Below are 17,220 nucleotides of genomic sequence, written 5' to 3'. Positions count from 1 at the left end.
GGACATAACCATAGCTTCCGCAAACGGTTGCTACGGAAGAGCCACAACTAAGTCTTCACATCGAGGAACGAAACTACTTCAAGGAAAACTCCTCGGTATTGGAGCGTGAAGGAAGGTGCCTAAGGAAGATATGCGGACGAAATCCCTAATCGAATAAGCGATAACAAGTCTGCTTATGACTTTGTTACCCTACTTGTAAGATGGATAGAATAAACAATGATGGGCATTACCATGCCTATGACCATGTTTATTTGACAATTATCCAGAATCACATTGTTCGACCAAACATGGCCAACAATGACGCAAGTACTTAACATTGTTCCCACAACCGTGGCCAACGATGTCAAGCAACGAGGTAACCGCAAAGGACGTGCGGTTACTAGAGAGCTAATTGGAAGAACATGAACACCCCACAAAAGGGATCATCATTTGATGTCCAATCATGACATCAGAGAACTCTCTTCTTCATTCACCATTTCAAAGGTTGGTTCGAAGTTTGTGCACACCTTCAACCACCATCTCAGAGATTGGTTCGAAGTTTGTGCATACGCCAGCAAGGTCTCAGGTTGGTTCGACACACCAACAGGTGGCACCCAACCCGAGGCTGAGAATTTCGCATCAGACGAAACATTCTCACCGGTACGGAAGAGGCGTCAAATAACTCTTCCAGACCTCCAACTTGATTTACAAAGAGCAAAGACCATCCACTTGGTCTAGGATCTTCTCCAGACTCCAAACTACCTTCTAGACACCATAGTCCAGTACTCCTCCCACATGCAACTTGCATATGGCAGCAACACTAGACTGGGGGGGGGGGGCTTGAAGGGGTATGGTCCCAGATCTCGCGTCAACATCGACCGCGAGTGACCATTACCCTTATCAAAACCCCCACTAGCTAAACAACCTACTTATGTCCGTGCGGGAACGCATCGACACAGTGGTTGAATCCAATCTGCCCAGTGATGGAGGACTTACCTGGAATATTAGAACGGTAGAGTGATGCGGCATAGCATCACATCTGGTGTATGAAAACGAAAGTATTCACAGCGATGCGGCCCAGCACCGCGTCCAGTGAACACTTCTATCAATACAAGGAAGCTGGATAACAGCAACAGTCACCACAGGCGACGATGCGGCTAGCACCGCATCTCGCGTATTTCTTGATCACAAGCAAGAGACGCGATAACATCAGATGTTACCGCAGGCAGAAATGCGGCTCGCACCGCATCCTATACGCCCAACAAGTGGGACTGACACACCAGTGCAAGTAGCGCCAATGACAGTCATCTGTCAGGACTACGTAAACAACAGACTGACGTGGCGTAACCTCCACACCCGACAAGTCTGACACACCTGCAAAGGTGCAGCACGTCGTCAGTCTGTCCTCATCCTCCTCCTTCACTCCTCGGCTATAAATACCAACCCCAAACCAGGTTTGAGGCATCTCTTCACAACTCTCTCACTACTACTACTATCATACTTTGCTTCCCAAGCAGATTACTGATTCTCACGCCGGAGAGTGGTAACAAGGAGCACCTCCCACCCCATCCTCCTTGTTACGAGTCACGGTTTGTTTCCCTGTGCAGGAGATCAACCCACCGGTGATCCAGTCGACGATCCTCGGGAGGAAGGGATTAACCCTTCTTGACGAGACCAGTGAGTTAACCCTGCCCGGTTAACCATTGTTTCATCACTATCCAAAATTTAACGTTAGTTTTTAACTGTGTTAGAGAGATGGATAGATCTGACACTTTTTGTGAAACTTGGGTGGTCCAGTTGAGAAAAAAAATTTTTTTGGACAAATCTAGAAAAAATACACAAAACTCAGGGACGATTTTGACAATTTGCTCGTTTAAATTATCATTAGCATTTCGATTGCAAATCCGACTTCACATACTTTATTGTCAAAAAGCATCTTTCAACGATTGCAGTTGTAACGGGTAATACGAGAGCTAGCTTCAATAAACGATACACTAGTGTAAATGAAATGTGTTTGTTTATTTTAACCATTAATTGTAAAATACTTGATAAATCATTTAAGTTGGCAAATCGTGTATCACCTTTCAAATTATCAATGGTGGTCGCAAGTTAAGTCTTCTTTTATCACTTTCATCGAATTCACTTGGATACATCTTGGCTAATCGTAGTACTTTTGGAATATTAAACCTATCAAAATTATTACAAAGACTCAAACTACTCATACAAACAAATAAGTTGGATGTTTACTTATTAAAATGACTAGACATTATCTCGCGCGCGCGTTGCGCCGCGCTTCATGAATATAATTACTAACACGATTCACCAAGAGTAGCTAAATAGAGCTATTTGTCAGGAACATGATTACCATTATTATTCATTAGCTGCAGTTAAGTAGACTCATTTTCATACCAGTTGCCAACATGACAAATCAACTAAAACAACCCAACTCATTTATTATATCTGGTTACTACATTTGTTCTTAAACACACCTAATACAGGAACATGTGTACAATCATGACTTTTTGAGCAAAAAGAGCTAAAGTTGACCTATAAACTTAGCTATAGTGATTAGTGGTGTGATGAATTATGTGGTACCCTACACCCATTACTGGCCATAACTTCCCATGAATGCAGTCGTGAATGTTTGCTATATAGATAGCTTCCATCAATAATAACGCAATGTGCTGTCTATAGGGCGGAATTCCATTCCTAATAAAAAAAGTATAACCATCATTAAATATCTATATCTTGAAGCTTTCTTGTTTACAAATAAAGAAAGAAAGGGAAATGTATTTTGATTATTGTAGATATGATGAATGGCATGGAGCCACTTGTATAGAGGTTTGACATCATGTGACTCTATGTGCATCCAGTAGATGCCCAACTCGACAAAAACTAAATAAAGACCCAAGTACCAAACTTATGAAGTCCATCCAACATAGCCTGTCGCTGCAAAACATTTGGTCCATCCATTTTCTGCAATATATATTTGCAAGTACATTGCTTTTCTAGTAGGGATGGCATCTGCAAGAGTGCAATGTAAGCCCATAAAGATTTAAGTAAGACACTACATAAAACATAAATTATTTTTACGTTTTTGTTATTTTGTGTAAGAAAAAGTTATAATTACATATGAGTAGTGTGTTCAACGAAAGAGCTAAGTTAAACCAAATCTAACATGGGCTCGAGGTTGAAACTATGTTTTCTTACTCAACTTATGTACAACTCGAGTGAACTCGTTTTTCTTTAATGAATTAATTAAATACTATCACAAAAGGAAAACACATATTCATTTATTTGACAATCTGAAACATATAAAGGACCCAACGAAATGGTTGCTTCGTGACATATGATATAACTAATAAAAATAAAATAAAAGCCAGCATGCATAATGTATGTTTTATAAAGAGCCTACAAGATATATAAGTTACCTTATAGTCGATGTTAAACTTTCCATTCGACATGTGCAGAAGAAAAAAAAAGAAAAAAAATCTTATAAATATTACATTTATTTAGCCAAAACAATGTTAGATAATAAAGCAATTATGTAAATTCTTGTAACCAATCTACCTGAGCATCGACATTCATGCTAAGATTATCCGATGAGTCCCATTTGATTCCAGAGTTGACCTGCCCATCGGTCAAAACCCTTCCAAAAAGCATCAACTACCGCCCATCAAACAGCGTTATCAGGGTCAGATCATTAGATCGACGGTTAAGATTGAGACCGATAAGATGGGATTGTAAAATGTAAATAACTCACCTTTGGATGCATAAAGTTAGCACCAAAAGCATAGTGTGCAGTCGGAATTTTTATTATTTCAGCATATTGAGAAGGAATCTCCGTGGGTCCCATGAGGGTGCTTTAACATTAAAATAGGCTTGTCGAATTAAAGCATTGTGAGATGGGGTTTTGGGGGGGGGGGGGGGGGTTGTTTCAGTTAGGTTGACCCACAAACACTATTTACTGCATTATTAACTAAAGCGTTATTAAACAAAATCTTAAATAGAAACAATTCAAATTTAAGAAGGTTGTATGTATTTTTCAACCCGTTTGACATGTAATTATTATATGACCTGTTTGAAATTGAACACAACACAAACCGACCCATTTTTAAGTAAACGGGTCAAAATGTCCACCTGTAGTTTTGCGCCAATTTAATGAACAAATGTTAATGTGAAATTAGTACCTGTGAGTTAGTGAGAACCTCTGATTGAGAAACTTGGTAAAATCGACACGCATCCCCTCAAAATGTTCCACATTTAAGGACACTAAAGAAAAAGAAACTACAATCAGTCTAGATTCTGTTAACATATAATCATAATTCACAGCTTTATATATGTTTCTAATTTGCAGATAATTCAATGCTATAGTTTGCTAGAATTAATGAATCATCATGCATTCTTGCTAGAAACTGATATGAATTTTTCATGTGTCCTTGTTTATGAAGTCTAATAAGTGCAATGTTCATAGATAAGGGTGTCAATTATGTCAGGTTGATGGGTTTCGGGTTGAGTTCTTCTACTCTAACCCGACCCATATATGTATTCGTGTCGTGTCGAACCCATTTAAAATCCTGTCATGTTTCGGGTCGACCGTTTAAACAATTTAAACAATCAATTACTCTACTCAAAAGATTTTTTTTTTTTTTTTTGTGATTCTAATTAAACAGTCAATTACTCTACTCAAATTTCAGTGGGTTTATATATTTAACTTAAATGTCTAAACAAAATGATCCAGTTTACTCAAATGATTTTTTTTTTTTTTTTTTTTTTGTGATTCTATTTAAACAATCAATTACTCTACTCAAATTTCAGTGGATTTATATATTTAACTTAAAAGTCTAAACAAAATGATCCAGTTTTCAGCAAAATGAGGTCATAGAAAAGCGTAAAAACATAACAGATTTCATGATCATGAAACAAAACTGAGAGATGCAACTAACCATGTAGCGAAGAACTTTTGGCGGTTTCTCTAGTCGATAAGGGTTCCAGCGGTTCCGATTGTCTGAAATTGGCGCTGGTGGTGCCAATCATGTTGAACCACCGTCAAGACCATCCACACCTGCAGGGCCAGCCGCTGCTAAGTCGCCGGCGTTGTTCACTAATACCGCCGCGGTCGTCGTCACTATTCACCACTACCGCCGTCGTCGTATCCTGTGTACGACGGAACCCTAAAAAACATGCAAGGTGGAGGTATATGAAACGGTAGAGGTTATTGAGAGCAAGAAAGTGTCATTTATGTTGAAGTTCCTAAAACACCCCTATTTACTGTTTAAAACGTTCAATTATTAATTATTAACTAGTTGTTTACCATGGGCGCGCGTTGCGGCGCGTTAAACCAAATCGTTCTATAAGAATGACAAAACATGTCAAATAACAAAAAGTAGCTCGAACTAAAACGTAACGTATTTTCGGTACCGGTGTTCACCGATTTTTACCCTCAAATACCGGTGTTGTACCAGTACCAACCGGTACCGAACCGTACCGTACCAGGTATATTCGGTACCGATACATACTTTTGGGGATTTCGGTAACGGTATTTTCGGTACCGATTGGTACCGAGCTCATAAAATCCTGTAACAACGTAGCAATACAAGTAATTGCACAGTTTAGATTACCTTTATACACACAGTAAGTAAACTGACTGACATCATTCTTCAAACGATTCGAGATAAACGATGCGTAACCAGTCATATCCGGCATCGTGGAGTGCATTAAAAAGGGAGCAATTGGACGATTGGATGCTGGGCTAGGTGTTTCTTGGAATGCCCACGGATTTTTCGGGTCAAAACCTCGATTATGAGGATTCATTTTTTCGTATTGTGGTTGGATGAGAATTTTTTTTAAAAATAAGATAGAGATCATTATAGAAGAGGTGGAGTAGTTGTGGTAAAAAATGAATAGAAGTGTGAGTATTTATAGTGAATAGATATTTTTTTAAACACATAGCCGTTGGCCAACGGCTAGCCCAAACGGCTACTTGTCTTGGCCAATGAGATCCCACCATGTCATCTTGATAGCCCCGCCCAACGCCCGGGCTGAAAACCCCGCCCAAGAGGCCACGCCGAAACCCAAGCCCACCCGGGGTGGTGATTTGGGCGTTTGTACCCAACCCACGCCACAACCCCCGCCCCATACCCCATATTCTAATATTTCCTAGATCTTTTTTTTAACACATAGCCGTTGGCCAACGGCTAGCCCAAACGGCTACTTGTCTTGGCCAATGAGATCCCGTCATGTCATCTTGATAGCCCCGCCCAACGCCCGGGCTAAAACCCCCGCCCAAGAGGCCACGCCGAAACCCAAGCCCACCCGGGGTGGTTATTTGGACGTTTATACCCAACCCACGCCACAACCCCCGCCCCATACCCCATATTCTAATAATTCTTAGATCTTTTTTAACACATAGCCGTTGGCCAACGGCTAGCCCAAACGGCTACTTGTCTTGGCCAATGAGATCCCGCCATGTCATCTTGATAGCCCCGCCCAACGCCCGGGCTGAAACCCCCGCCCAAGGGGCCACGCCGAAACCCAAGCCCACCCGGGGTGGTGACTTGGGCATTTGTACCCAACCCACGCCACAACCTCCGCCCCATACCCCATATTATAATATTTCCTAGATCTTTTTTTTTTAACACATAGCCGTTGGCCAATGGCTAGCCCAAACGGCTACTTGTCTTGTCTTGGCCAATGAGATCCCGCCATGTCATCTTGATAGCCCCGCCCATCGCCCTGGCTGAAACCCCTGCTTAAAGGGCTACGCCGAAACCGAAGCCCACCCGGGATGGTGACTTGGGCGTTTGTACTCAACCCACGTCACAACCCCGCCCCATACCCCATATTCTTATATTTCCTAGATCACTATTGATTTAGTTTGTTTTAATTAATTGAAATAAGTATTTATTTAATTAATATATATATAATTTACTCAATTACTGTTCATTGAGTTTTGTTTTTATTAGTATATAATTATTAATTATTAATTAATAATTAATTAATTCCAAACTCATGGATTTACATATCTAGAATTGTATTGAAGCATTCATATTCGTAATAATGGTGATATATGATGTTTGTTTTTTTATGTTGGCTTCTTTGAGTTAAAATAAACTAAAGTTGAATGAGTTTGGATTATAAAAAAAAAACCATTCAACATCAAACATGAGATTTAGTGAATGGTTATTTTTTAATGGCAAATTTGGATCACTGGAGTTTTATTGTGCCACGAGCGAAATCATCTGATCATATCCATCTTCGCTAGTCAATAACAGGGATGAGCTCGGTACCGTCCGGTACCGGTACCAAAAGAACCGGTACCGAAAATCCTTAAAAATGGGTACCGGTATTTAAGGGTAAAAATCGGTAAATACCAGTACCGAACCGGTACCGTACCGGACCGGTACCAAACCAGAACCGAAAATGTCACAAGTGGGTACCGAATTGGTACCGAAAAAGCACCCGGTTCGGTAAATTCAGTACCGGTACCGGGTGTGATTTGCTCATCCCTAGTCAATAATACCTATACACAAATTCAGGAGGAAACACAATAAATATGAGAAAAACCCCTCTTATAAAAATCGAATTCAGTATCTAATGGTTCTAAACCTTATCCTACCTCAAGATGCGCCTTTCTCGAGCAAAAGAAAAAAAAAACGCCAATAAAATATTGAAGAGTTGTATTTGTTGCTTTGTTAGTTGTACATGGCGGCTCATTTGACCAAAGGTTCACGGTCAAAGGCAGCTTCCTTCATTAATGTACCCTTTGTCAAGTGACAGCACAAAAATCATTCCAACTTGCAAGCAGAAGGAGAGGAGAGAATACGAATGGCGAAAATTGAAACCGTGCGAAACGCAGAGAGACTAGTGGAAGTGATGATGAAAGGGAACGATGCATCGCACGATGCTGCTCACGCTTTTCGTGTCCGAGATCTCGCTCTCTCGCTTGCTCATGAAGAAGGCCTTTCTTCTTCACCTCTCTCACTCCAAATCGTATGTTTTTTCACTTTTTACAATTGCATCATTTCTTTCTTTCTATGATAATATTGCCTCATTTCGTTCACTGATTGACATATAATTGCGTACATACAATTGTATCTGTTTTCAACAGCTGAGTCATTTTGCTATAGTTATGAATACATATTTTATAGAATACAACTGTTAGTTCATGAAACCCTAGTAAGTTGTTGGACACTTAGTTAGTTACACTGATAGGCTAATTAGTGATCGAATTAAGCTTGTTAAGTGATTTTGCTATAATTCTGAATATTGAAATTCTATTAAGTTGTTGGATAGTTACACTGATAGTCTAATTAATGATAGAATTAAGCTTGTTTAGTGATTGATAAATGATAAATAAACGCGTATAATTGCATCCATTGTCAGCAGATGAGGCAAAGGTTTAGTGATTTTGCTATTATTTAGAATAAATATGCTACAGCGTCCGGTAATTCATGAAACCCTAGTAAGTTGTTGGATAGTTACACTGATAGTCTAATTAAATGATTTAATGATAGGACTTAAGCTTGTTTAGTGACATTGCTATAGTTCTGCATGTTGAAATCCTATTACGTTGTTGTATAGTTCACTGATAGGCTAATTAATAAGCTTCTTTAGTGATTTTGTTATAATTCTGAATATTGAAAGTTGAAACCATGTTAAGTTATTGGATAGTTACACTGATATGCTAATTAATGATAGACTTAAGCTTGTTTAGTGATTTTGCTATAATTCTGAATATTGAAACCTTATTAAGTTGTTGGATAGTTACACTGATAGCCTGATAGGCTTATTATAATGATAGATTTAAGCTTGTTTTTGTTATAAGGGGGGTAGGGGCGCCCATCACTCACCACACACTCATCACTCACAACATCCAATCAATTTCCGCCATGTCATCGAGCATTATTCCATCACTAGTGATGGATTTTAGTGGAAATGCCCATCACTCACCACACACTCATCTCCATCATCAAAATCATTCACAAAACAACAAAACAACTTGAATATACAACGCGTGATGATGACGACGCGTTATCATCACCACGCGTGATGATTAGTGGTGGCGGCGGTGTTTCCTTTTGTTCAACGCGTGATGTTTTGCCCATAACGGGGCGCCCCGTCCCCTCTAATTCTGAATATTTTGAAAGTTGAAACCCTAGTAAGTAGTTGGATAGTTGCACTGATTGGCTAATTAATGATAGACTTATGGTAGTTTGGATCTGTGCTGTACATGCCCTTGATATAATATAACCAAGGCACTTATTGCTCTCTACACCAAAGGCACGTTTATTCAGCTTTGCCTAAAGTGAATGTTGCTTCATCGATTCAAACACTAAAGATAGGTGTTTTAAATAGAGCTTGAATGTATGAAATCATAAAATTATCGATTCAAACACTAAAGAGAGGTGTTTTAAAGAGAGGTCTTATGTACTTGACCATAAAGTTCAAAATTCTGTTTTAGTTAAGCATATAATTATAAATGACTAGTTGTATATGATTGATTTAATAAGCACATGCTCACATGTTTATATAGTTTTCTACTCTTTCTCATATGATTGGTCTACCGTTGCAGGTTGAGCTAGCTGCACTCCTTCATGATATAGGTGATTGCTTCCTTGTTTTTAATAAACGCGCCTATGCGCGAGGCGATTGAGAATGATCAAAATGATGAAGAGATTATGAATGGTTTACTTGTTGAAAAGGCTGATATGTATAAAATACTCTGGCCTTTGTTGAAATTGATGATAACTATTTCATACGCAGGAGACTACAAATACCTGAAGAATCCATCCGAGGAGAAAATTGTAGAGGAATTTCTTGAAAAAGAGGGTTTAGATACAGATAAAAGCAGCAAAATATTAGCTATTATAAAAAACATGGGTAAGTTCAGTTCCCTTTATTAAGATCCATTTTAGCTAATTTTTACTTTATTTAATCCTTCATTTTTAAATGTAAAGGTTTCAAAGAGGAAATAAATGGAGTCACAAATGGTTCTTATACACCCGAGTTTGGTGTGGTGCAAGATGCTGACCGTCTAGATGCAATTGGTGCTATTGGTAAATTAAGATATTCGCATACTTAAACATAATCATATATGTTTTTATATTATTATGCCATCATTAACTTCGATTTTAGGTATTGCTCGTTGTTTCACCTTTGGCGGGAGTAGAAACCGAGTGCTTCATGATCCTAACATCCAGCCTCGTTCGGATTTGTCCAAGGACCAATACATGAATAAAGATGAACAAACTACTGTGAATCACTTTCATGAAAAGCTCCTTAAACTCAAGGATTTAATGAAAACAAAGGTTTTTAAGTTTTATAATATTTTCAATAGTGAAATGCCATTTTCGTCCCTGAGGTTTGGCCAGTTTTGCGACTTTCGTCCAAAGGTTTATTTTTCCGCTTCTACATCCAAAAGGTTTGAAATCTTGCAATTTTCATCTGGCTCGTTAACTCCATCCATTTTTCTTCGTTAAGTCAGAAGTATTTTCGTCTTTTTGCTAACTTAAAGGGCAGTCGGTCTTTTTCACTTTATGTAAAAAGACCGAATACCCCTAAAAAAAGACCGAATTGCTCTTTAAGTTAACATAAAAGACGGAAATACCCATGACTCAACGGAGAAAAATGGATGGAGTTAACGAGCCGGATGAAAATGGCAAGATTTCAAAACTTTTGGAACAAGATGCGGAAAAATCAACATTTGGACGAAAATCGCAAAATTGACCAAAACTCAGGGACGAAAATGGCATTTTACTGTATTTTCAAATTTACACTTCTTATTGGTTAAACAGTCACAACTAATCATATACATTTTTACTATAAATTTCAGGCAGGAAAGGCAAGGGCTGAGAAAAGGCACAAATTCATGGAAGAGTTTCTAAAAGAATTTTATCTAGAATGGTCAGGCAAAGCATGAATATCACCAACAAATCTTTTATTTATATTTTGTAACTTACAATAAAATGCATCTCCATCTATTTCTACCATCATTTTCAGCATTTTGTGCAATACAATATTGACTTATAAATATAAAAAAATAATAAGAAGAATAAGTTAAAAAAGAAATCATAAATGCCACACATCTTCACTGGGATCTCTTAATATTTGATATTGTGATATCTTCACTGGGATCTCTTAATATTTGATATTGTGATATACTTGGAGATCCGACTCGCTACGCTTCCGAAGCTTCACTTTCAGCCCATGTTTCATGTACATAGTGAGTGCAAGCTTTGGTGTAACCGGATGATTTTCCGCCACTGCCACTTTATAGCGGTATAAGATTGAGGCAGCGGCGAATTTCATCTGGTAGTAAGCAAAGTCTTTACCCAAGCACAACCTCGGGCCGCCATTGAAGGCGGTGAATTTGTAGGCTGATTCGCTCATGAACCGTCCGTCCCTTAGCCATCTCTCTGGCCGGAATTCTCTGCAGTCTTTTCCCCATATCGCTTCCATTCTTCCCATTGCATAGATTGCGTAAACCACTTTAGTTCCTTTCTTTAACACCGTCCCGTCTGGAAATACATCGTTGTCAATAACCTGTATTTTGTATTGTTAAGGGAAATCATGTCTAGTCAGGCTACTTTTGTCACATACCAGAATTACATAAGAAAATACAGGTTGGTCAGGCATGATGGATATTGGGTCAAAAGTCAAGACGGGTTGACCCGAAACACTTTCTGTTTTAATATTTTTAAATCCCTTATAAACTTTTGACCCGTTTAACCGTTTTCTTTTGACTTTGATTTTACCGAACCGTTAAAAAAATAACTTGAATCAACTCATTCGTAAGTAAACAAGTCGAAACGGAGAAATATAGATTGATAGTAGCAGGTATTACCTCCTTATGATCCACTGGTACCGACGGGTATAACCTTAACGACTCAGATAAAGCGGCGTGTAGATACTCCATCCTTTTCACCTCTTCCGGTCTAAATATCAAATTCCGATTTTTGCCCTCATCCTCCCGTTCCTTCACAATCCGACATATCTCACCCAGAATCTTTTCCTCCACTGTTGGATTTCGATCAAGAAGCCAGAAAAACCAGCTCAACGCCACTGAAGAAGTATCCCTACCCGCGAGTATAAAATTCACACAGATTTCGCGTAAAAACTTGTCTGAAAAAGGTAGTCCCTTGTCATCTTTAAGTCCCATGAAGGTGGTCAGCAAATCAGATCTTTGTTTCTTGTCATCATCAGACATCAAAACCACTTCTTTCTTCCTGGTCCGAATCACATCATCCGCAAAACTTTCAACTCCTGCGATCGAATCCTTCAGTTTCTTCTCAGACCCGACGTTAAGATGCCTCATGATCTTCCAAACAAGCGTTGGAGTAACAAACCGCAGCATAGTTGCTTCAGTGGCCGCTTCAAAGGCTTTAGCAAATGGTATTTCAGGAAGCCCGGGACTTAAACAACCCGGGTCAACCCCGAAAGCTATCATGCAAACGTTGTCAAACGTTAACCGTAACAGGATGTCTTGTAGATCAATCTCGGTAGACTGATCTACAGACTCCTGTAAAACAGGCAACAACCGTTTATGAACAAGCTCTAGTAACGACTCAGTAGTCATGTTTCGAAACTTAGACGAATGAAACTCGATGCTAGCGGTCTTCCTTTGTCTTTGCCAAATTTCATCATCCGCGTTAAAGATTCCATCTCCAAGAAGATCACGTAGAGCATGCCGAAAATACGGGCCTTTCGGGTATGCTTGAAACCGAGTTTTGAGAAGATGCTCAACGTTACGCGGATCAGAAGTGACTACACAGTTTAAATTTGTAAACCAAGGACCTTTAAACAAAAAAGTCCCATTTTGTCTACAAAGAATTTGTGAAATCCATTCATACATGTCGACACGAAGGCCGAGCACCAACGATGGCAACATACCGACGAATGGCCATGTTGGTAGCCCGTTTCGCCTCCTTTGGCTTAGAGAACGAATGAATACAAAAACAAGTAGGGCTACAAAAAGCTCGATGATTTGAACGTCGGGTAAGATGAAGCGGCGGGTGGGCGGGGAAAGGGAAAGGGGAGAAGAGGGGGGCATGATGGTGGTGTTGAGGGTTGAAGGGTGGTTGTTGTTGTTCATGTTGAAGATATGTTGAGGGGAGGCAAGTCATGCGTTATATGGTGGAGGTGGTTGCTTGTTGTGCATGAAAAATGAATTTGGTAAGCAGAAATGGAAGGTGAATTTAAGGTAATCAAGAATTGTGGGAGTTTTATATTTTGGAATAAGAGTTGGTATGGGGGTTAACCTAAGTAATACAAGTCTCAACAAAGGTTAACGACTACCATCTATGTATGTACACATCTTATATATATATATAAAGTATTTTTTTTTGTTAATTTTTTTATAATCTATTTAAATAGCTTTAAATTGAGTAGAGTTTTGCAAGACTTTTTTGCTCATTTCTTTTAAATTTTGGAAATAATTATTGTATTTAGTATTTATATATATTGACTAGGTTATTGTCCCGTGTAATACACGGGGTGAATCATAATTATAATGTGAAATAAAAAAAAATATGTTCATAATATGATCTAAAGTATATATAATATAGAGTAATACGCAGATCAAATACGAAATAAATATTGAAGTTTGTATAGCCATTCATAATAATATGATCTGTTATTTGTTTAGGATTTGTCATAGGAAATTAAAATTTTTGTACCACTACTAATATTTATCGTGGCATTTTCTTATTCAAAGGTAACGTGTCTGATTTTATCTGATAATAGATTATTCTGACGGGTTAATGTTGGCATAATATTATATTTTCTACCATCCAAATATAGTTTCCTCACTTTCGCTATCATTAACATTAATATAAGGTATGCTCGTATTCAAAGCTATAAACCAATATGAATTGTACGAAATAATTACTTTTATCACAATTAGTAAGGAAACCAATAAAAACTATTGATAATGTAATATGTCTCATACCATTTGAAAGGTCTGAAAACAGATAAAAGTAATGTAAATGAATAGACAAAAAATAACTATAGTTGAGAAAATACTATGTATAGTGTAATACTTTACATGTACAATTGAACCAATGAAACATATATATAAGTGAAAAAATAAAAATAAAGACATGAGACATCATAAGTAAATCTAAATTTAAAAAAAAAAAAGTTATGACATTCCGAATGTGAAGATACCTTTCACAGACCTCTACATCTTAGTTACAATAGAAAAAAACATGTATGTTAAGAGTTTACCTTGTTTTAAAACACATATATCTAACTTATCTAAAAATATATGATGTTTTCTATGTGACATAGATACTATGCATATTACTTATTTGACATGGTAAACTTATCTAAAAAAACATGATGTTTTCTATGTGACATAGATAATATGCATAGCATATGAAGAGTAAAAAAACATACCTAGTATTTAGAATGAAGTGGAGTTTACAATAAAATACATTTATTCAACTCGTGTAATATACGTGGTTTTAAACATATATCTTTTTTATTTGGTATATAAAATTACATTTATTCAACCCCGTGTAATATACGATAAATCTAAGACAACTTATATTTTACAACTATGAAATAAGTGAAAAGTGTTAATCTAAGACAACTTATATTTTACAGCTATGAAATAAGTGAACAAATTTTGCTTACTGTTTTTGTGAATCAACATATTCTCTTTAAAGTTACAATATCTAGTGTTTACCTTGATTATTTTATTCCAATATGCGAACTTTTTTTTAACTTTTTTTTTCAATTATGCAGATTTTTTAAGAATCTTAAAATATTTAAGAGTACATATTGAGTCAAAAGTGTTTTGTATATTCCAATAATGAAATTAACGAATAGAAAGTTGCTTGGAGCATTAATTTATATAATGTTAAAATTTATTTGATACAAATTTTATGCGCATATATATATATATATATATATATATATATATATATATATATATATATATATATATATATATATATATTTTTTAATCTAAAGTTACATACTTACAAAATACATATCACCCAACCATACGCCAAACTATAATTCAAAATGCCGATATAGATTTACAATCAAAATAAAATTCTAGTATAATATTCAAATCTTTTTAATTTAAATTTAAAATTTATCAATAAATTATGAGTAAATTTCAAAGTTCGTCCTTTATGTATGTCTAATATATCAAAGTATGTCATTTATCTTTAATAACCTCAGAAAACATCCTTAATGTTTGAAAAACCAATCAGGTTATGTCCTTTACCCTAAACCTTGTTTGTTTTCCCAGTTAAATCAGGTCATGTGAGAAGCACATGAGGGTATATTGGTCTTTACCTTAATACTAGAAAAATAAAATTATAAAAAATTCAAATCTTCTTTCTCTTAACTATAAGCTTCATAATCTGCACATTATATCTTCAAAACTTCAAACAAAACCCAGATCTTCAAAACACAAAGAAAAAAATATTCAAAACTTTAAAACCCAGATATTCAAAACTTCAAAACCCGGATATTCAAAACTTCAAAACCCAGATTATCATCAACATTATCATCAATAATCCATGAACAAAAAAACCCCCAATTTCTTACAACTCACCAAAATTAGGGCAACAAAGTGGTTTATTGAGATCTAACAATCCTACCACCACCACAACCTACCTGCCGCCACCACCGCCACCACGACCCACCTGTCGCCGCCATCACCGCCACCACGACCCACCTGTCGACTGAACTCGAACCGAACCGAGTCTGACCCGTGCCATGACACCCAAACTCAGAATGATGCCCGACCCCATCAACCATCAAACCTGAAACGCAAACAAAACGGACTTGAGAGATAGCTCGTTACAGACCTGAGAGTAAAAGAGGTGAAGATGACGAGTTGGATAAGTTTACCGGAGAAAATTCCTGAACCCACGACTGCTGTGACTCGAGAGGGTCGCTGGAACCACCGCCGCCGTAGACGACGGCACCGGCTCTGCCGGTTCTCTCTCTCTTTCCTGCCTCCTCTTCTGCTCGATCTCTCTCTCTTGAATATGCCAGGTTGTGGTGGTGGTAGGATTGTTAGATAGAGAGAAGAAGGGGGTATGTTGATGTGCAGGTGATTGAAAGATGGAGAAAATGATGGTGGAGTTTAGGGTTTTTATTAAGGTAAAGACCAATATACCCTCACATGTGCTTCTCACATGACCTGATTTAACTGGGAAAACAAACAAGGTTTAGGGTAAAGGACATAACCTGATTGGTTTTTCAAACATTAAGGATGTTTTCTGAGGTTATTAAAGATAAAGGACATACTTTGATATATTAGACATACATAAAGGACGAACTTTGAAATTTACTCATAAATTATTGATGGCCTCATTGAATGACATGTGTCCCATATCAAGTTTATTTTATTATATAGTATAGATAGATTAGGGTTGGGCTATATAGAAAACCCTAAATATTTAGGAAACCCGGGAAACTCAAAGCTCCCGACTTTTTTTTTTTTTTTTTGAAAAAAATAACACATGTAATATACATGTTTTTAAGAGTTTTGGGCCAAAAAAATCAAAAAAGCGCCGAAGGGTTTTTTTTTAAAAAAAAAACAAATTTCAGCAACTTTCAGCATTTTTTGTCTAACACATGTTAGTCAACGAAGTTTTTGAAACTTGTTTATTTTTTTTAAAAAAAAAGTACTCGGCGCTTTTTTGGCCCAAAACTCTTAAAAACATGTATATTACATGTGTTATTTTTTTCAAAAAAAAAAAAAAGTCGGTAGCTTTGAGTTTCCAGAGTTTCCTAAGAATTTAAGGGTTTTCTGTCTAGCATTCCCCAGATATAGATTATATAGTATAGATAGATTACCAAGGTATTGTTGGTTGTACACTAGGATAATTTATTTGTACATCTTCTAATTTTCATTTTTCTTCCCCTAAACTTTAATAGCTTTTTTATTTTCCTACCATAGACTTTAATAGTTTTTACTTTTCAACCCTTAAAGTATTAGTAAAAGTACAATATGACTCTTATTGTTTAGTTTGAATCTTAATAAATCATATACTTCTTAAGTTTATTATTATTATTATTATTATTATTATTATTATTATTATTATTATTATTATTTGAGTTTGAGCTTTTATTTTTATTTTTTTACATGGGTTTTTTATCGTTTGGCTTAGTTATTGTTTTTTACGATAATATTTTACGCTCCGTTTTAAATTTTGCGTATTAACGTGCAGCAACGTGAGTGTGGTTCAACATTTTTATATATTTTTTTCTGGC

The 17,220-nt window shown here is 36.9% G+C and overlaps 3 protein-coding genes across 5 annotated transcripts; 1 reads left to right on the top strand and 2 right to left on the bottom strand.

Annotated features, from left to right (window-relative positions):
• Positions 1-2,426: 2,426 nt before the first annotated feature.
• LOC110894646 (mitochondrial import receptor subunit TOM40-1) lies at positions 2,427-5,175 on the bottom strand. 3 transcript variants are annotated; one of them, XM_035980905.1, is made up of 7 exons: positions 4,926-5,175; positions 4,170-4,251; positions 3,743-3,842; positions 3,550-3,645; positions 3,411-3,428; positions 2,895-3,003; positions 2,427-2,688 (listed from the first exon to the last, which is right to left on the bottom strand). In XM_035980905.1, the coding sequence occupies exons 1-7, from the start codon at positions 5,014-5,016 to the stop codon at positions 2,645-2,647; spliced, it is 540 nt and encodes a 179-aa protein (XP_035836798.1). In that variant the 5' UTR covers positions 5,017-5,175; the 3' UTR covers positions 2,427-2,644. The 3 variants fall into 3 exon arrangements, with proteins under 3 accessions (XP_035836798.1, XP_021997565.1, XP_035836799.1); XM_022141873.2 differs by lacking the exon at positions 3,411-3,428; XM_035980906.1 differs by lacking the exon at positions 3,411-3,428 and having other exon boundaries at positions 2,427-3,003.
• A 2,541-nt stretch (positions 5,176-7,716) lies between these two features.
• On the top strand, positions 7,717-10,982 carry LOC110894645 (uncharacterized protein YpgQ). Its single transcript, XM_022141872.2, has 6 exons — positions 7,717-7,971; positions 9,554-9,584; positions 9,745-9,861; positions 9,939-10,037; positions 10,117-10,289; positions 10,814-10,982. Exons 1-6 carry the CDS (start codon positions 7,807-7,809, stop codon positions 10,898-10,900), a joined length of 672 nt encoding a protein of 223 aa, XP_021997564.1. The 5' UTR covers positions 7,717-7,806; the 3' UTR covers positions 10,901-10,982.
• Positions 10,902-13,180, bottom strand: LOC110894644 (cytochrome P450 86B1). Its single transcript, XM_022141871.2, has 2 exons — positions 11,825-13,180; positions 10,902-11,523 (listed from the first exon to the last, which is right to left on the bottom strand). Exons 1-2 carry the CDS (start codon positions 13,070-13,072, stop codon positions 11,119-11,121), a joined length of 1,653 nt encoding a protein of 550 aa, XP_021997563.1. The 5' UTR covers positions 13,073-13,180; the 3' UTR covers positions 10,902-11,118.
• Between the last annotated feature and the right edge of the window lie 4,040 nt (positions 13,181-17,220).

Source organism: Helianthus annuus, chromosome 12 (assembly GCF_002127325.2).
Source record: "Helianthus annuus cultivar XRQ/B chromosome 12, HanXRQr2.0-SUNRISE, whole genome shotgun sequence".
NCBI classification, from domain to species: Eukaryota; Viridiplantae; Streptophyta; class Magnoliopsida; order Asterales; family Asteraceae; genus Helianthus; species Helianthus annuus.
The sequence above is the reverse complement of the archived record's forward strand: the minus strand, read 5'-3'. Positions and strand labels throughout refer to the sequence as shown.